This window comes from Pelecanus crispus, chromosome 2 (genome assembly GCF_030463565.1).
Source record: "Pelecanus crispus isolate bPelCri1 chromosome 2, bPelCri1.pri, whole genome shotgun sequence".
NCBI classification, from domain to species: Eukaryota; Metazoa; Chordata; class Aves; order Pelecaniformes; family Pelecanidae; genus Pelecanus; species Pelecanus crispus.
In genome coordinates this window covers 127,359,169-127,380,731 of record NC_134644.1, presented here as the reverse complement: position 1 = coordinate 127,380,731, position 21,563 = coordinate 127,359,169, and the positions used below count along the sequence as shown (strand labels likewise).

At 39.0% G+C, this 21,563-nt stretch overlaps 1 protein-coding gene across 4 annotated transcripts in view; it reads left to right on the top strand.

The window, feature by feature from the left end:
- The window catches only part of NOL4 (nucleolar protein 4), a 212,047-nt gene that overhangs the window by 153,525 nt on the left and 36,959 nt on the right, over window positions 1–21,563 (top strand). For 2 of the 4 annotated variants that reach the window (XM_075705360.1, XM_075705359.1), the window contains exons 7-9: window positions 3,570–3,749; window positions 4,496–4,687; window positions 16,680–16,793. In XM_075705360.1, coding sequence (XP_075561475.1) covers window positions 3,570–3,749; window positions 4,496–4,687; window positions 16,680–16,793 — 486 coding nt within the window. The remainder of the gene's footprint in view (window positions 1–3,569; window positions 3,750–4,495; window positions 4,688–16,679; window positions 16,794–21,563) is intronic. The other 2 variants (XM_075705361.1, XM_075705362.1) reach the window with 2 other exon arrangements.

Genomic DNA, 21,563 nt, shown 5'->3' with positions numbered 1-21,563 from the left:
AGGATCAAGGAAAATCACTTTTCTTATTCCTTTGTAACAGGCTACCGGTCTGCATTTGTTGGCCTTCTGGTAGCCTTTGGCCAGGTTAAATACTGTTGCTTATATATGCTAGACACTCGGATAAGTTATAGCCCTCATCTCCTATCAGGATGGAACCATCTTCTTCTGGAGCCTGATAATTCAATGGATTCAACACCTCCTGCAAGGCAGAGTTATTTGAATGCGCAGCAATGTAGATATTCATCATCTTCCCAGAACAAAATATCAGTGTGTCAAGAAAACGAACAGGTTTTTTTGCTGCTCTCCCAAGTCTTATCTTCCCATGCCGTCTCACATCTGCCATCCTGAAGCCTGGCTAATTTCTTGCCTTGTAACTGTGCAGTCAGAAGCTGTAGGAAGAGAAGAGGTGATGCTGAGCTTGAGATTATGGAGCAGTTCATCTTGAGTACGCTCAACAGGCGTGTGCAGGTCAGCCAGGGGATAGGGCCCAGCCAGCATGGATTCATGAAAGGGAGGTCCTGCTTGACCAACCTGATCTTCTTCTATGACCTGGTGACCCGCCTGGTGGATGAAGGAAAGGCTGTGGATGTCATCTACCTGGACTTCAGTAAAGACTTTGACACCATCTCCCACAGCATTCTCCTAAGGAAGCTGGTGGCTTATGTCTTGGATGGGCGTACTCTTCACTGGATAAAAAGCTGGCTGGGTGGCTGAGCCCAGAGACTTGTGGTGAATGGAGCTAAATCCAGTTGGCAACTAGTCATGAGTGGTGTTCCTCAAGGCTCAGTTTTGGGTCCAGTCTTGTTTAATATCTTTATCAATGACCTGGATGAAGGAATTGAGCGCACCCCCAGTAGGTTTGCAGATGACACCAAACTGGTTGGGAGTGTCAATCTGCTGGAGGGTAGGATGGCCCTGCAGAGGGATCTGGACAGGCTGGATTGGTGGGTTGAGGCCAGTTGTATGAGGTTCAACAAGGCCAAGTGTCGGGTCCTGCACTTGGGTCACAACAACCCCATGCAACGCTACAGGCTTGGGGAAGAGTGGCTGGAAAGCTGCCTGGCGGAAAAGGACCTGGGGGTGTTGGTCGACAGCCGGCTGAACATGAGCCAGCAGTGTGCCCAGGTGGCCAAGAAGGCCAACAGCATCCTGGCTTGTCTCAGGATTAGTGTGGCCAGCAGGAGCAGGGAGGTGATTGTTCCCCTGTACTCGGTGCTGGTGAGGCCGCACCTTGAATACTGTGTCCAGTTTTGGGCCCCTCAGTACAAGAAGGACACTGAGTTGCTGGAGCATGTCCAGAGAAGGGCAACAAAGCTGGTGAAGGGTCTGGAGCACAAGTCTTAGGAGGAGTGGCTGAGGGAACAGGGATTGTTTAGCCTGGAGAAGAGGAGGCTGAGGGGAGACCTTATCGCTCTCTACAACTACCTGAAAGGAGGTTGTAGTGAGGTGGGTGTCAGTCTCTTCTCCCAAGTAACAAGTGATAGGACGAGAGGAAATGGGCTCAAGCTGCGCCAGGGGAGGTTTAGATTGGATATTAGCAAAAATTTCTTCACGGAAAGGGTAGTCAAGCATTGGAACAGGCTGCCCAGAGAGGTGGTGGAGTCACCATCCCTGGAGATGTTCAAATAATGGGTAGATGTGGCACTTTGGGACATGGCTTAGTGGGCATGGTGGTGTTGGGATGATGGTTGGACTGATGATCTTAGAGATCCTTTGCAACCTTAATGATTCGTAGTTTTTACTTTCATTAAAAAATAATCCAGCCACCAAGCCAGGAACCATGAAATTACTGCTCTCCCCTTAATTGGTTTAGTGGTGGACTTGGTAGTGTTAAGTTAATGGTTGGACTGGATGATCTTAAGGGTCTTTTCCAACCTAACGATTCTATGATTCTGTGAAGGTGTTTGTATCCAGAGGCTGGCTCTTCTGTCCTCTTTTGGTGTTTTCTCATTCTCCCTATGTCTGCTATAAGGGTCTAGGGAATGGAGAGTGATGTAGAGAGTGGAGATACTCAAGGAAGGGGATGAGAGAGGCTGCAAGATCTGACGTTAGGAGCATTAGGGATTAAAAGGTGGAACTCCAGGGGACTTCTACTGTGAGAATATAGTCTGGGGAGGATAGATGAAAAAGGAAGGCTTGGAGTATGAGTGTTGGTAAGGCAAGGCAAGGAAATGTATGGGAGTGACTCCAAAACTGATGGTGTACAGAGGACCAATGCAAAATGGAAATGAAAATAGGGAAAGAAAAAAAGAAGTTGGAGTAAGACTATAAAGCAAGAAGTATACCTTAAAGATGAATGGTTTTGTTGGTCTTTCCCTCCTACCTCACTGCCCAACTACATTCTGTGATTGGTGAAAACACCCTGAAATAAAGACAATTTTAGGAAGCTCAGAATGTAGATCAAGGCATGTGATTTTAATTATTTGAAATGTGTTTTTCATTGAGGTAGTATGCTCCTGACTTTCGGTGACATTTAAGCAGGAGGCACCTAAAAAAAGCATGTATGCGAAGTTCATCATGTAGCATCTGATTCAGGACTCTCTGAAGTTAATAGACTACAGTATGCTTTAAAGCAAGAGAGGAAAATGTTAAAATATTACAGGATTGAAATATTATGGAAGTAAAATTGTGCACTGAATTACATAAATGTGAATCTGACGGCTCTGGTGAAGATACTCTTTGATACTTTTGTGTGACTGGGGGAAAGCTTTGATTTGAAGTGTTAAGTTGTAGAAGGCTTTCTTTTTATTGCTGATGTCTTTTTGTGGTCTGCATTTTGAAGTGTATGCAGAGGAAACAAGTAACTGAAGTCTTGATATTGGAAGGAAAAATGCACAGTATTGACTTTTGGTAACTGAAAACTTTTTGGTCCTACAAGTGGAAACACTTCAATGAGATGGTCATCTGTTTTACCCAGTAAGCTGAATTTTGGCTCAGGGGAAAGTTCTGAATGCTGATATGCAAAGAGAAAATGGTTTTACTATATGAGTCTCAGAAAAGCATTCAAAATGTTAACAAACCTACCCATCTCTAATTCATTCTGAGGTTTTCCAAGTTAAACTAGAACATAATCATCTCCATGTTATGAATAACTCATTGCAGCTCTTGATAATATTTCATATTGATTAGATGAATATCAATGTTTCCTGCTTAAATCCTCTTTGCCTTAAAATGTGTAAATTTTAATCCTTTAGAGTTTTGTGCAAATTGACTGCCCCTTATTTACATCTTGGTTAATACAAAGATGTTGGTATTTGTAAGAAACTTCTGTACGTAGTACTCAAACAAGGCTGTATGGCAAAGAACTCATGTTAACTGTTATTATCATAGGTTTTAACAATGATTTGTTAATTGATTTACTGAATTTGCAGCTGGTCACATTTTTTTAAAGTACTGAAATGAATGTTATTGTGAATTGTTCACTCTTACAAGGATCATGAGCACTTTATGTTGAACAAAGAATAAAAAGAAATCATGGAATTCTTTAAATATTTTTAAAGCATTTTTGATGAGTAGACCTTATTTCTATGGTGAATTTTTACAAACATATTCTTTTTGTCTATTTTCAGTCCCCTGCCCATAGCTATTCAAGCTATGACTCTGGCAAGAATGAGAGTGTAGGCAGAGGTGCTGAAGATCTGTCTCTGAATCGAGGAGATGAGGATGAGGATGACCATGATGAGCAGGAAGATCCTGAGAAGGTTAATGAATCAGATGGGGTAGAAGCTGAGCGACTGAAAGCTTTTAACGTAAGTCCTTTTACACTCATTGTCTTGTTTACTTCTACTGTTCCTTTTACATTGTTATTTATGGGTAAGTTTGACAATATTAAAGGCACATTTAATTTAATTTGCAGGATTTATTTCAATTATTATTTTAATGCACATTAAACTCTTGCCAACAGACGACAGATTTACTGTGTTTTATTTAGAATTTTAAGGCAGAGTGCCATCTTTACCAGTGAGGAAAACAAAGCTTTGTTCTGTATGTGTGTGTGTGCGCCTGTGTGTGTGGATGTGGATGTGTGTATGTGCAAGTTCACCCATTGAATGGAAAGGGGCTGTAGCTAGTTTATCAGAAGACCATTCCGGTGGTCAGCTGTTCTCTATTGCTTTCCCAATGTATGTAATTATGCATGAAAACACAAGCAATTGTTCAAACAAAGAAAAAGTGAGAGTCAGTTCAATAAAATGATTAGCAATCACAGCTTATTGTTAATAATGAAACTTAAGTAGTGCCTATTTTCACAATCTGTTCTGATTTATCTCACAAGTTCTGTATCCTATAGACTATTCTTTTCTTGTCTTTTTTTTTTTAATCAGCCCCCCCCAAATAACCCTTTAAAGAACTGTTTGATTAATATTTCTGGCTTCCCATTACAAAGCTCTTCAGTGGATAGAAAAAATGTCTTCCTATCAGTAATCAAGACAGGAAGCTAGGAAGAGAAGAGAGCTGCCCTCCAAACCCATCTCCTCTGTCTCCCTCTTGCCAACAGATGTTTGTCAGGCTGTTTGTAGATGAAAACTTGGACCGAATGGTCCCAATCTCTAAGCAGCCCAAAGAAAAGATCCAGGCTATCATTGACTCATGCAGGCGACAATTCCCTGAGTATCAAGAGCGTGCCAGAAAACGCATACGTACTTACCTCAAGTCCTGCAGGCGGATGAAAAGAAGTGGTTTTGAGATGGTGAGTTTTGATTTAAAACCCAGCCCTAGTTTCCATCAAAACCCCATATGTAAATCCATGGCACTATTTTGTTTTCATCTTAGTGTCTTTTTTTTGTTTGTTTATTTTTGGTAATACCAGGTCAGAGATTTCTTTTTCCCTCCTTCATTCTTCCTGAATTTATTCCCTTTGTTCACTGGTTTAAAAATGCTTTGAGACACTAGAGTTCACAAGATGAACTATTATGGATGTATAGGAAAAGAAGAACAAAGCAAGGCATAAGGAGGGAAACCAAATGATGACTTATATAGTGACTTATTTCCTACTTTAGGTTGCAGTTAGAGATTTTTGCCTGGAAAAGTCTTGCAGTAAGATGGATTTTTCTTTAAAATGCCTCTTCTAACTGGATTTCTGTAAGCTCTGTAAAAATTAGATCCTGCTAGAGAAATGCTATACCCAAGAAAACACCCAGTGTAGTAACATCACGCTGGCAATGGTTTTGGCTTTGGGTTTTTTTCTTGTACATTTTAGCCTACTACTTATCAGTAAAAGTTACTCCTTTGAAATCTTTCAGTTGATATATAGGTGTGCAAAACACATTAAATGGTTTTAAAACACAGACATCAAGCTTAGAGTTTGAGCATCCCAATGGTTAGTAATTGTAATTGAACCAAACCCTGTGAAAATTATGATGGTATACAGCTGTCAGTGTTTTCAGACCTTAATACTTTATTATTAGTCAGTAGCACGAGAATGGGTAAATAATAGGTCTTCTCACCAACTGGCAGCTTCATTATCTCTAAAAAACTTGTATTTCCAAAACCCAGGAAAGATGGAAGAAACCAGGTAGCTACACACCTTATGTTTTATGTGTCTTAGCTATCTCTCTGGCCTTTAGATGACAAGAAAATCACTTCATCATTACAAATAGATATCATTTAGTGATTAAACATATCATTATTTTTTTTAATGAATCATCTGCAAATCCATTGATTACATTAAAAAATTACTGGAGATGATTGAATTTTACTGTTTCTCTCTTTCTCTCTGCCTTTCTCTTTCCTGCAGTCTTTGCAGAATACTTATGATTTCCATATGTTGTTTAAGATGTTAGCTGACAGTTTTAAGAACAAAATATCAGGTTTATTTGTAGGGTAAGACCACTATTGGATAACAGAAAAAACAAAGACAGAAACTAAATTTTTGTATGTGTTTGTGATTCTAATCAACTGCATGGTTTTATTATTTGAAACATTGGGATAACACTGTTTCTGAACAATGGAAACGCAGATGAAGAGAGACAGGTAGAATAAAGGACATCTGTACAGCTAAAAGTGCCAAAGATTGACTGGTGGTTTACATGTCAGATTGTATAGCCTTCCAAAATAAAAGATCGAAAAATAGAAAGTAAATATTTTCTACAGTACACTAAGTAGCATCAAATTGCATCTACTTGCTCTGGCTGAAAATAACTCAGCAACATCAAGTTCAGCTTTCACAATGCCAGATATTTTTATTTTGCTGTACTTTCATTTGAAAATACTTACCAAATTACCCAATGCTAGCAAGTCTCCTCCCTGTTCCAATTTATGGTCTCAGTATTGTCATTATTCACACTGATGAGCAGTTATGTAAACTGGCGCATTTTTTGTCATCTGAAAGACTTGTGCAACTGTTTTGCAATATGAATAAAGGGCTTACAGTCTGACCCATAAGAGTTAGGTTGGCTTGACTTAAGTGCACATTTGCACATGTAACTTTCATATGAATAAAGGTTGCAGGATCAAATTTATTCCTTGGAGGGGAAACGGAGTAGAGATTACCAGGAACATGATCCAAATAGGCAATCTTTATAGTTCAGAAATATTCCCTATTTTTATAATGTTCCACAACAGTTTATGATGGGCTTTATTTCTTTTTAAACAAACAAATTACCCTCTAAAATATTGACTTTGCTGCCCATGAGTGGAAGTGACAAGGCACTGGAGCTAATGCCAAAAATTTCAGCCCTCTTGGGCCTGAAAAGAAATCTGTCCTGATTCCCTGTTCGCAGGTAGGAACACGAGCCAAAGACTATCCAAAGTCCTTGGAGGACTTCCCATTAACTTCCTAAGAGAATAAGTGGTGCTTTATGTTTATGCCTTGAATAATTCTGAAAGGTAATATGTATCCATTTGTTGTTTTTAATTATTTTCTGATTTCTAAATTACTGTATCAGCATCTCCTGATTATAAGCAGTTCTTAAAAATGCTACTACCATGGACAGAGGCACTTGACTGATTATGTTAAATGTACTTACCATTTTGACAGTGGAAAAGAATCACTTTGTCTGGATAATAACATTTGTTCAAAACAATCATGAAGGGACACATTGGTGTTGATTTGAATAAGGTGCTACCTTCAAATATAACAAAACAGGATAATGATCTCCTCAGGAGCAATAGTGCTACTGTTGTTATATTAAATGGGATGCCAGATAATAATCTCCACAGGAGGTGTCTTTTCCTATAGACATATTAAACTCAAGTTTTTCATTTTGTTCAGGTTCAGAATGCTATGTTTTGAACATCTAGTTGCGAGAGAAAAAGAGAATAATCTCATATATGGCATATGAGAGTTCAGACTGTGTGTGATAGTGCAGCTATCTACAGCGTCATATTGTAAAGTGAAAAGCAAATGTAAACACTAAATTAAATTAGTGTAAGACTGCATGGTAAAGATGAAAAAACATGCCTGAAGCCTGTTTCTGTCAGTTATTTGCCATCTGTAATCCAAATGACAGTTGTTGCTGTATAACAGGCCAGTTCTAGCTCTGAGGCAATGGGAAAGGCTGTCTCATGAGTGTTCATATTGTGAATGAACTTTTTTCTTAGTATTAATATTTTTAAGATTGCTTGTAGTTATTCTGCTTCTGCTTATGACAGGTAGTTGTCTGTGGACTCCAAGGCAGCTTGCATAGCTTCTTGTTACAAATACTCCTTTGAGGAGTTCACTTTCTACATTGGAAATGCTTTCCCCATTTGACTCTTCAGCTTGTATTTGTGCCATTTTCATTCTGACACAAGCATGTCCCTCAACAAGGCACTGTTTTTCTCATGAATTATAAGATTGTTTTTCTCATCCCATTGTCTTTTGCTTATGGACTGTTGAGAATGTTCTTCTGCCAAATTCTATGACCTTGCTCAGAATCTTTCACTGGGGGGGAAGTTTGTCAAGTCCTGAAATCACTGGCTTTTGGATGGGATCTCTAGGTTGTGCTTCCACCTGCGCTATGCTGTAGCACTTTGTGAACTTCTTAAAGTTCTTGGTGTTCTTAAATTCTTTCTTTTTCTCTTCATTAGCCCATAAGTGAAAGAAAAAAAATATATTACTGCCTCTTTCTCAAGGACTGATATTAACAAGAATTCCTTTATATACGTTAAAGAGTTTTGTGACCTATATATGCTATACAAAAGGAATTTTCTCCCTGAAATGGTCAAATAACCTGTTTCACTAATGTTTTTAAAATCCCTCCTTTAGACTTTTCCCAGCCTCTGTATCTATAGAAAACTGCCAATTAAAAGATGGTAGGCAGCTGCAGAGGATATGTGGTATGTATTTATTTAGTTACACTCCAGAAAAATTTTAGATGCTAGAAATAATCAAATGAGGTTGAATTGACTTAATAATTACATTTTCCTACTACTATCTGCTTCCTCCCATCTTCATGATCTCCTATCATCAGTCTCACTGCATTCAGTTTGAAACTGCATCTTACAGTACCTTTTTCACAGTTATGCCATTTATTCTGTGTGTATCCCAATGCAAGAGCAAGGTCTTAAACTGTCATAACTGTCTTAAACAAAGAGATTCTTCCTTTTGTTTATGCAAAAGGAAACCTTCCTTCCTAGACACTACTCTAATACAAAGCAATAGCAGCAAAGAGCAAAGTATTCTTATCTATTGGAGAGAAAAGGCTAGTCATAAATGCTTTTCACTGTCTGAAGACAAGTTTGGATGTGTCAGAGAAGAAGAATCACACTATGCCTGAAGACAGTTCCTCAGATCCCAGTGTTGTTCATCCCAGCTCCTTCTGTCCTATTGCCAGCCAGCCTCAATAACAAATAACTAAGATCTATATCTTTCACTGCTTGTGTCATTTGGTTGTGCCAATTGGCTGTAAGAGGTGTTTTAATGATTTGCAACTATGCACATGCTGATCGAGGTGTTTTAAATGTGTCTTGAAGTGCTTCTATATTGTGATTGACCAACTTTTGCGGGGACTGATTTTCAGAACAGGGTGTGTTTTTTGAAATCGGCCTCATTAAGATTTCTCACGTTAGATATCTAGCCTCTGTTTTTAAGTTTTAACTTTAAAGACAGGACACTTTCATTATTTACTGGATTTAGTGCTGAATAGTCAAGCTGCCCTCGCAGTCACATGGCTCTTCAGTCCTCCAGGCCTTTTATGGCTGGAAAGGTCATAAGCGTTTTCAGGAAGATAAGGGTCTGTTGGTCCAGGGATGCACGCCTAATCATGATTAATAAGCTGGGCAGCATTAAGAAAGTTATCACAAGAACAGTTACATGAAGATCTCCAAATAATAACAGAGTTGTTGCTTTGTACTATACCCCAACTGGTCATTTTCCTTTCTAAGCATCTCACCCTTGTTAGGCAGTGGTTAGCTTATGTAAGTCTGGTGGGCGACTTGGTTGAAAAAGGGCAAAGCTACTCTCTGACAAACTTTGACTTTTTGCATTAGGCCTCACATATCCTTAAAAAAAAATCTAGAAACAGTTTCCCTAAGGCTCTTATTTTTTCCCCCACAGAACAGTTAATTGAATAATGATGTGACTTTTCAGACCTGCCTTTTAAAACTGTCTCAGATACCTTTTGCTTCTCAGTAACTTTTGCAAGTATAGGCAACTTTGGAAAAGTGAGTGGCAGAAGTTACACTTTTTCCAGTAACCTTGGAAAATGTGAAGAAGTTAGCTTTGAAAAAGGCATGATATTTGGATAAAGAATAAAAACTAAAAAATGAAAAATACCTGGCAACCTGATAGTAATTAGTCTTTTACATTCTGTGAGAGGGGAAAAGATAGGAATGCAATTTTGTCATTTGTTTCACTTTTTAATTGAATTTAGAACAAAAACAATCGCCTCCAAAATGGCAATAAGTTCTGATATTGAAAAAACCCCATTTTTTATGGGGGAAAAGAAATCTGGGGTAAAAGAATGTCCGCCCTGATTACTTCTAAGCTTGAAATTGGAAAAAAAGTAGTAAATATGTCAGTTTTTCTTATACTGTGATTCTGACTTAGATTGAGACCTCTGCTGCAATGTTATTTGATTAGCCAGTTTTTGCCAGTAGCTTAAGGGTAGGGAGCCTGTTCAGTGTATTTGTTTAGGGGAAACAGGAAATATTGTTAAATCAGACTCAATTTTTCCTAGTCCTCTGGAGTTTTGCTAGTAAACTGTTTGCTGTTGGAGTGTCCAATCCAATCCCCACCCAACTCGGAATTAGTTCAACATGATGATTCCTGGGGTTCTCTGTCAGTCTGAAATACCAGATAAATTTGGGATAGAGGTAATCTTACCTAAGGTTGTTAGAGAAATTAGGTGACTTGGGCTTCCTCAGCAATCAGTGAAGTGCTTAGATGAACCAATGCAGAGAGATTCATCCCCTGTCTCATGAGTCAACTTCTGGAGATACCTGTCTGAATGAAACAAAAAAGAAGCCTAGATAACTAGTTTAGACAAAATACTTGTGTTTTAGGTGGATAAAGTCAGATGGATCTTCTTTCTGTTGTTCACATAAGTAATTTAATATTTCCACTAGCCTCACTGAAACTGTGCTCGGACTTAGACCCGTATGTAGGCGCAGCAGCAGCAGCAGAATGGTGGTTGTTGGAATGTGTCACCTGCTTAACATTTGGACAGGAATATGGATATATTAAGATACATATGGATACATTTAGGTGTTGTCATAATCAAGGTGTAACATGCAATGTTTCAGTTAAATGTACTTTAAAGCTGAAAACTTAAAAAAGTAATGTGAACGTCACTGAACATTTTAAAAAGCCTGTTCTTTCTATTTAAGAAAATATTTCTAGTTATTTCTTTGAATTCCTTAGTAGGTGTTACAATTGATATTTATCACAGGACCGCAAGACTGAGGAAAGTATATCAAAACCCAGTCTGAAACGCAGTGGTACAAGCATTAAAATGCCAGTCTGGTTGTTCATATTTCACTATTCTGTACTAACTAACAATTATAAAAGTACATCCAATAGAGTGCAGTACTGTACTTCAGTCTGTAAATTTAAAAATACTCTGTGGAAAGGTTTCTGAATCCTTTGTAACTGTGCAGTGTAGGACGGTTCTGTGTCATAAATTTCACTGCATTAACACTAAGTAAAAAATCTTATTTGAAGGTAATGTGTACCCTGTCTTGTAAAGTATTTTGGATGTTTTCTATGAAAAAATGCTGTTTAGGTATTGCATACTGTTATAAATATGTTGGGGATTTTAACACATTATGTTAGATTATGAAAAAGTTGTGGCATATTTGCAATATTTCATTTTGGAAATGAACTGGTCTTACGATACCTGAGGAAAAAGCTGACATGCAGGAGAGCACTAGGGAGTGTCATGTTGTTAGGAGCCCAACATGCAAAGAAGTGCTTAGTGGTACCTCTGGAAAAACTTGGTTACTGTCAGTGAGGCATCTTAGGCATTCATCTTCACCTTCGGGTGCCCGATCGCTTTGGAAAATTTGGAACTATGTTTTTTCAGGGTTGAGTAATAGTTAAAATATTGACTCATTCATACATTTATATTAGAGTTCATACATTTATATTAGGGTCTCTATGATCAAAAGGAAGTAACTTGTGTGTTTATGTACTTGCAGCTGTCTTACTGAAAGGTCTCTGTTTCAGTGTTAATTGGCCTAAACTAGAAGGTAGTATGTATGCACAAATGTCAGGTTCTGAAGTTTGGCATTTTAGCAGGTGTGCATGTGTGCCCATTATCTGACATAATAGATAGCTGTATTTTTTCAGAACTGAGACTGGTGTAACATGTGTAAGAGTATCTAGACCAAGCTTCTGTATGACTACTTTGGCTTTTATTTATAAGTAAATACTGGATCTCACAAAAAATGCCAAGGTAGTAACTTTAGAGACAACAGATCTCTAACCACAGGAGGACAGCACATACCGCAGACAGCAAACTTCTTTTTGGTGAATATACTGCTCCTAGTGGTTTAGACTGAAATATAATCCATTATTATATCAATAATTGGCAGATTTATATCAAAAATGGACATTTGAAATTAGAACATAGACGGTTTTTAGATTCCATATAGAAATATAGGAACTGTGTGAATATGCCAAAAAGGATATTTTATGTTTCCCATGAAGATACCACAAAGGTACCTCACTTTAAACAGAAGACCTGATGATACTGTATACAGTTGGGGAACTGCAAATGGGTATTTTACAGCATATTGAAAGTGCTAGTCTCTTTTATGTTAAGGAATCAGAGATTATGCTAATAGAGCTAATTTCTAAAGAATCTGGGCCAAGGATTTCTGATTTCAACTACTAAAAAATCAGCAACCTTGCAGGACTACTCCATAAGAGCTTGTTGTAAGACGCTTTGATTGTTGAGAGCCAGATCGAAAGACCACCGAAACCATGGAAGGATCTTCATTAGCTTTGGTGTTCTTTCTTTAAAGCAGACCAACAGTTATTTGACTACAAAGAAGTATCAGCTAAATTGATTTTTCATTAAGAAGTCTGCAAAAGTATATCTGTCAATAATTTCTACACTCTCCAGAAAGAGATAAGGGGATGAGTGTGTAAAGTCTTCGTATCAATTTGTTCAAAAATTATGTCTCTTAAAACCATGTAATTGTTCCTGTCCAATATGGTGGTTAAGTGTGCTTGTTTCTTTGTCATCATCGTCATCTACAGGCTCTGTGGTGGTCTCAAGAATCAGGTTTAAATTGCCTTGAAATGCATTTATAAATATGAGAGGACTGGGGACTGGAGGTGGTTGGTCATCTCCCTTGGGCTACTGAGGGATTTCAACCACTTCCTGAACGTCAGTCACTTCAGAAGATGTTAAAAACAGGCATCTGCATGTACATGAAATCTAACAGGTTTTTCTTACACTTTTTGTCAAAATGCTCGTCGCCTACATCATGTTAGAGGCTGAACGTTAGTTGTGTGTCAGCTGAAGAGATGTACAAAACCAAAGAACAACGTGTGTTCAAAATGTGGCTGCTGTTTTAGTGCAGTTGCAAGCAGTATGGTGTTTTCAAGCAAGTACGAAGGAATTATGTATGCCGCTGCTGTGTGATGGACAGAGGCGTATAGTCTTCTCAGGTGGTCTGTATTAAGCTGTTTACCAGATTCCCTCAAAATTTTATTCATCTCTTCACCTGAAAGTTACTATAAAATTTTCACATGCCTCTTTTCTGTCATTGTTTTGCAATGACAAAAATGTTATCCTGCCTTCTAATTTTGCCATGTGAATCACTTGTTTTAGTAGACTGAAGTTTAGAGGCTTGCTTCTTTTCTGTTGTTTTACACATGGGTAGTTCCATTATAGTTATTTCCTGCTTTACATCACTGTCAAGTGGAAGAAATACCAGACTGGGGCTGTGAATGTTATGTATCAAACAACACTAGGTATATTCTGGCAGCTAAATCTGGTCAGGAATTTTTTTGATAATGCCTTTTTTTTTCCCCCCTTTAAGAAATGTTAGTTTGTGAAAGGTTTTCTGTTTTGACATACTCCAGTAAAATGAAACCTGGTTTCCTGCTAGTCCAGCAGGCAGGTTGTGGATCCAGGGATTGTGGGGGGAGCCTGGGAGCCCTTGGAAATAAGGACCCCTTGGCTCCCACATTTCTTGCTGTAGCAGGAACAGCACTCAGCTCTCAGCTCTGCAGAAGGGATCCTGGGAACCTAGAAAACATTGGTTTGGCTGAGATCTGCAAGCTCCCTTCTGCAGAACTGAATGATGTTGCTTTCGCTGTGTTTCCAAAGGCCTTTGTGTCTCACCCTCGGATAGGGAGTTGAGAAATGTTCAGAACCCCACAAGGACTGGGATGCTTGAGCTTCTTACAGCCATGGTTTTATAGTTGGTAGTCATGACAGAGATCATGAATAATCAGAAGTATAGAAGATGAAGAAGTTAAGCTAAGCCAGAAGGAGCCTCTGAGCTTAGAAGATGGCACTATTAATTCAGTTTATTTAAAAACATCTTTTAAAAAGTGGTTATTATTTCAAAGCATTTTTTTTCCTCTTAGGCAAGGGTTTTCAAAATTGATCTTTTTGACATTTCACAGATATGGCATTTCATGGAACAGAAAATCTTTTTAACAGCTCTGCTGCTAGTGACAGAGGACTGTGTTCGTCTTCTCACTCAATGCCAAACTAGTGCTCTGCCTGAGTTAAGCTGATAGAACCTGAACCTTAATCAGATGATTTTTCTGCTGTGCTTTGTTATAGTATTTTACTCCCCAGGTGACTCAACCATGCATTCATTACATTCTCCCTAAGGTTCACTCTAGATAGTTCTTGACATGAACATATCAACAGCCAGCTGCAGTGATGAGTGAGAGAAATTATGGGTTAACACGTATTTCAAGAGGAAGATACTCCATTACCTGGAGATTTCCTCATTTTTGCAGGTACTAATTTTGAGTTCAATATTTCAACAATGAACACATAACCACTGCACTCCGTTTCAGAGAAAAGCATGACTGCTTCATTTTTATGGTAACTATTTTTTATTTTGTAAAATACTTCAATAAACCTATTCTCTCCCATAAAAAAAGAAGCTGGAGGAACTTGGGTTCATTTTACCTTTTGTTCAGAACATTTATTTTTTGGCTCACATGTCACCTTATAAAAATCCATTGATGTATAGGTATGGTTATAGCTCTAATTAAAGACCTGAGCTGGAGGAATTGTCCAGGTGTTTACTCACCATTTTTCAAGAACGTCATTGTGTGGCCACTGCTAGAGGACCACACTGAGACTTCCATTCAGCCAACGTAGTCAATATACCTTGAACATACATAAAACAGTGGCAGGTACAGTGACACTTGGCCATCAAATACAGGGAGGGAACTAGAGTGGCTAAGTGATTCAATAATGTATTCAGAGTAACATCACCATTCTAGGAAGGCAGAATAATAAATATAATGCTTTGTCAGTGAAAACCTTCCACAAAGACTTACTCCTTCCTCTGGAGCTCTGAGGAAGGTGTCTGCTTGTACTGTACTGTTAACTTCTGTAATGACACCAGGGTTTAACATCAGTGTCTCTCATCTCTTAGACTGATTTATTTTCAAAAGTGCATGGGAATGCATTGCTGTGCAAACTGGAAAGAAGTTCAATAGTTTGTCTGTCAAATCAATCCAAGTATATTTTATTGCAGGATTGCAGCTTTTGATGTCTGTCTTACACAGCTGTTACACTGATGCCAGAGAGCTTGCTCTTGGATGAGTGGGGAGAAATAAGCCTATTGTACCAGTGAGGGAGACCCATAAATCCCTGTCTATTTCTAAAAGCTAGTTCAGCTTCTGGTTCCAGACAGGCTGTGGTCCTATGCATTAGAAAAAGTACGGTGTCAGATAAAAAAATTGGCATTTGGAGCACATCCAAAGTCAATAAATGGACTTGAATTTTTAAAGGTAAAAATGTAATATTAGTAATGGTTGGCTCCTCAGTTTCTGGAATGTTGTGAAAACCATAAAATCAGCTGAGCCAATGTAATGAATCCATTCTAAGGTTGTCTAAGAACTGAATGGGAGTATTTCAAAACTTGCTTCCAAAACTGAGTGACATTTCATAGCAGGTTCGTATTTATGCTTTTAGGAGTAAGAAGGTATAGCTCTCTAAAGTAAACCCCAACCCCCAAAAAACAACAACAACAACAAAAACAAAAAACCCCACACATATGGCCAGTTCCTCAGTAGGTATAGATTTATATAGTACTTTTGAGTTCAATGAAGCTTTGAGAATTTATGGAAGTTCAGAACCAGTCCAATAAATTGCAGTCTCTGGAATGGGCTTATATGTATATCAGTATCTGTGTTGTTATCCCCATTTTCTTTATTTTCTTGGTAGTTCAGATATATCTTTGTATATTAATGAAGAACATTAGTTTTGTTGTGAGCTTCATCTTTCAGAAAGACTGTTTTGCATGTAATTAGGAAAAAAAAGTGTGTAAATATTCTTCTTAATGACCTGGTAGGGAAGGCCATATTGGAGTTCATAACCAACAATGGATTTTAGCATTCCCTTGGTTTTTGGGGATTCATTGCACCTTTAACCTAAACCGCGTAAATGCTATGAAATTCGTAATGAGAGGTTTTGAATCGGAAAAAATGAACCATATCTAGTTGAACCACAAAATATCTACATTGTTGGAAGGCTGGCATTATCAAAAGAAAAACAGATTTTTGTAAAGTCATTTTAATCACATCAGTCATGTTGCAGCAAGGAATGCAAATATTCATATACTACAGATTGAGACTGCTCTGAAATGTTCTGACAATCTGTTGTGTTTTGAGTGATGTTTCAACCCTATCACTTGGGGTTTTTTGTTTTGTTTTTTTACGACTATAAAAAAACACTACTCATCTCTGTCACATGCTGTACAGGATAAAAAGCCTTTCCGTTTTCTTAACAAGAATCAGACGGCCAGGGTGCTGCTGGAACGCAGAGAATATGCCACTGTCTGTTCAAAGTACAGCTTAATGAGCCAGACTACACACACTGGACAATAGAGCTGTGGGGGGAAAGGGCTTCTCATGGATCTATGGATCAGCTGCAGCTTTAACATCTAACTAGTACCATTTTTCATCTTTACAAGTTCCATTTCCCTGTTTTGTTGGTATAAACTACATTTCAATGAGCGGACTTTCCTGCCTAGGTGACAGTATTGTGCGCTTTGAAAAAGGATATCGTGGATTATGCTAGAAATAATTTCTGTGTTTCTTTTTTCTCTCATAGTCACGACCTATTCCCTCACACCTTACTTCAGCAGTTGCAGAGAGTATCCTGGCTTCCGCCTGTGAGAGTGAAAGCAGAAATGCTGCAAAAAGGATGCGGTTGGATAGACAGCAGGTACTGTGTTGTTTGGGGGTCTACCACATCCATATTTATAAATGCACTGGACTCATTTACATAAGATGCCATGCAGAAGGGTGGTGCAATCCCGTATATGTTTCTTGCTAGCAAGAATGATTAAACTACAAAAGCTGTAGTTCTTTAAATGAAAACACAAGCATGTCTTTGTCTATATTTACATAAGCTGTATGAGAGTGCCTAGTATATTTATAATGAACAGCTGGATAAAGCTATATATTTGCTGTTTAACGATTGTAGATTTTGAGGGCAGATTGTATAATCTGCATGCTAGAGTTTAAAGGAACAGAACATACAGTATATATAATTTACATCAATAACAGGAATGATGCATGTATCTATGAGTCAGTGTGTTTATCTGTGCACATATTCTCTTTCAAAATATGTATTTGCCTACGTAAGGTGAAATAGTGTGTTTCTGAAAATACCTATTTGCCTGAAACAGAAAAGTTATTGTGATATATACAAAAATGCTGTCAATTACCTTATTAGTGAGTTTTTAAAGCTTGGATCAATATTTATTTTATTTTTTCTTATGTAATTATTCACCTATTCTAGTGCGTGTTAGGATTTCATTATTTTTAATTTGCTGAGAATTGCATGTTTTCTTTCAATTTTTTAAAATCACACTGGTAGCTTGTTCCAGGCTTTGATTATTAGTTGCTTCACGGCTACAGTGAATGTCTAACATTCTTACTGCAAAGATGATTATGCTCTTCATGATTTTCATAAAGTCAAATATCTCACTTGTTCCAAAATATGCCTCAGTCATGGTAGATGAACTCTTTTTTGTGGAAAAGAACATTTTTTAGAAGAACATTTTTCTTTTATACATAGTCCATTGAGTTCTTTCAGGTCCTGCCCTAACTGAATAAAGATTCCTACTACTATCCTTAGAATGTTGATAGCTTAGGAGCTGAAAGTGGATATTGCTATTTCTTTTTGCTGTTATATTTTTTGATAGTATTGTCATAATTGCAGTGCATGTGCCTTAAGATTTACAAATCACATGGGATGTGAAAGTACTGTAATGTTAACTGTGGCTTAGTTTAGAAGTGGTGCTCAGATTGTGCAGGTTTTATATTCTCTCATTTGTTCTCTGATTTTTCAGTAACACTTAAAAACATAAAACCAAAAAAGCTACAAAGTCGACGTGCTTACCCCAAGGAGAACTAGAAGAGACTTGTACAAACATCAGTTGCTTTCATTGCACTGGCTGGAGGCTAACCTGTCCTCAGTAATCACAAAAATAGTGGCTCAGTTCCTTGGTCCAGCCAGGGTGAGGCAGAGTTTTCGAGTGATTTAGATGAGTATCCCATAATAATCTCCAGGGAGGCAGAGAGCTGTTGAAAGAAAAACAATTTTTCAACTGTAGACAGAAGTAAAAACACTTCTTAATAGGATTTTTCTTTCTTTTATTTGTGGTCACAGAAAAATTTGGTAGCAGTTACTGCTGAGGGGAAAGGTATGTCTTTACTTTTCCTTACAGAATTCAAAACCTGTAGGCAGAATGGCTCCAAAGTGATCATCTTCATTACAATTGTGATGTTAAAGTAGCAAAGTTGCCTATGAAGAACAGGTGTTGGGTTGTGCTTCCTTCAGCTCCCTCATCTTTTTGGCAGTGATTTCTGGGAACACTGTGGATACAGTTGCAAATAGCACCAGCCATTTGATTTGGCAAGCAGTAAATTAGATGGGTTGATGTAGCTTTGGTGCTTGCAAAACTATTTGTGAATTCAGGATAGATTTGCTGAGTAGCTTTGGCTGGAAAAAAAATATGGGAGTGTGTGTCAGGTAGCTTCATAAAAGTTATAGTGAGAAATTCACCCTGCAGGGTGGAATAGTTAAGTCATTAGAGAAGTAGAAAACCTTAGTTCTAGCCCCAGTTCCATTGAAATTTAATTATTTATTCCAAGTATGTGACATTAATAAAGTAGTTTGAGAGCAAAGCATTCTAGCATATTTCTGAGTGGGATATTTAACACACACTACTGTGCTCGCTTATGCTGAGATGGGAAGTGGATGTCAATCCTCACATACAGGGATTGTTCCTTATAGGTAAAAGGGCTCTATCCTTCTCATCTTCCTATTTTTTTCCTTTTACTTGCTTTTAAATTTCCTTCACTTTTCTTACCTATATCCAATATTGTCGTGGTTTAGTCCCAGCCAGCAACTCAGTACCACGCAGCCGCTCGCTCACTCCCCCTACCCCGATGGGATGGGGGAGAGAATCGGAGGAGTAAGAGTGAGAAACACTCCTGGGTTGAGATAAGAATAGTTTAATAATTAAAATAAAATAAAGTAAAATAATAATAACAACAATATAATAATAATAACAGTAATAATAATATACAAAGCAAGTGATGCACAATGCAATTGCTCACCACCCGACAACCGATACCCAGACAGTTCCCGAGCAGCGGTCGCTGCTCCCCGGCTAACCCCCCCCAGTATATATACTGAGCATGACGTCATATGGTATGGAATAGCCCTTTGGTCAGTTTGGATCAACTATTCTGGCTGTGCCCCCTCCCAGTTTCTTGTGCGCCTGGCAGAGCATGGGAAGCTGAAAAGTCCTTGACTAGCATAAGCAGTACTCAGCAACAACTAAAAACATCAGCGTGTTATCAACATTCTTCTCCTACTAAATCCAAAACACAGCACTATGCCTGCTGCTAGGAAGAAAATTAACTCTATCCCAGCCGAAACCAGGACAGTATCCACCCCTTATTCTATACCATCTAAGTCATGCACAGGCCCTCCCCTTTCCAATGTGTTCCAATTAATCACCACCACTTTCCCTATCTTGATATACACACAGATATCATTCCCTTCGTCTATGGCCCATCCCTCTAAAATGTCCATTGAGTTCATTTAGTCCATGACTTTGGGTTCCATCTGTCATCACAGTCTTTCAGAGCAGGAGAGGTGGTGTGCAGTGTTGGACTGTTGCATGCTGAAGTCAGTTCTCATTCCAAAATGGTTCCATCAAAGTTCATTTTCATTAAGCTGGGCAATTCTTACTGCAATACCATTGATGTGGCATATAGCAATCATAATATACAGTATTATATACTTAATATTAACCTACTATATTATTATATTAACATGCAGTTAAGAGATAACATATAGTTAAGAGATAACATACAGTATTATAAAGCAATTAATATTATACAATTCAGTTCATTAGCTATTTTCACCCAAAATCAAATTCCCTTGAGGTACACATTGGGCTTCCCCATCCTTTCGCATCACCCACCAAGTGCACCCAGGTCCTTGAGCAAAAGCAATCCCACGAATGGGTTTGCCTTTGCCAGAGGGGGAAGTAACCCAGACTGTCTTCCCCAGCATATTTTTCATGTGCACTACAGGAACTTTATCTCCTTCTACAGTACGTAAAAGTTTTGATTGGGCAGGGCCAGCTCGATTGGCAGATCCCCTGGTGTTGACTAACCAGGTGGCTTTTGCTAAATGCGTATCCCAATGTTTAAACGTCCCACCACCCATTGCTCTCAGGGTAGTCTTTAACAATCCATTGTATCGCTCAATCTTCCCGGAGGCTGGTGCATGGTAAGGGATGTGATACACCCACTCAATGCCGTGCTCTTTGGCCCAGGTGTCTATGAGGTTGTTTCGGAAATGAGTCCCGTTGTCTGACTCAATTCTTTCTGGGGTGCCATGTCGCCACAGGACTTGCTTTTCAAGGCCCAGGATGGTGTTCCGGGCGGTGGCATGGGGCACAGGATATGTTTCCAGCCATCCAGTGGTTGCTTCCACCATGGTGAGCACATAGCGCTTGCCTTGGCGGGTCTGTGGGAGCGTGATGTAATCAATCTGCCAGGCCTCCCCATATTTATATTTCAGCCATCGTTCACTATACCCAAGGGGCTTGAACTGCTTGGCTTGCTTGATTGCAGCGCATGTTTCACACTCATGAATAACCTGTGCAATACTGTCCATAGTTAAGTCCACCCCTCGATCACGAGCCCATTTATACGTTGCATCCCTTCCTTGATGGCCTGAGGCGTCATGGGCCCACCGAGCTATAAATAATTCACCCTTATGTTGCCAGTCCAAATCCACCTGAGCCACTTCAATCTTAGCAGCCTGATCTACTTGCTGGTTGTTTTGATGTTCTTCAGTGGCCCGACTCTTAGGTACATGAGCATCTACATGACGAACTTTTACAACCAGGTTCTCTACCCGGGCAGCAATATCTTGCCACAATGCGGCAGCCCAGATTGGTTTGCCTCTGCGCTGCCAGTTGCTCTGCTTCCATTGCTGCAGCCACCCCCACAGGGCATTTGCCACCATCCATGAGTCAGTATAGAGATAAAGGATTGGCCACTTTTCTCTTTCAGCAATATCTAAAGCCAGCTGAATGGCTTTCACCTCTGCAAACTGACTCGACTCCCCTTCTCCTTCAGCAGTTTCTGCGACTTGTCGTATAGGACTCCATACAGCAGCTTTCCACCTCCGATGCTTTCCCACAAGACGACAGGACCCATCAGTGAACAGGGCATATTGCTTTTCATTTTCTGGCAATTTATTATACAGTGGGGCCTCTTCAGCACGTGTCACCTCCTCCTCTGGTGATATTCTAAGGTTTTTTCCTTCTGGCCAGTCCATGATCACTTCCAAGATTCCTGGGCGACTGGGGTTTCCTATTCGAGCCCGTTGTGTGATCAATGCAACCCACTTACTCCATGTAGCATCAGTTGCATGATGTGTAGAGGGGACCCTGCCTTT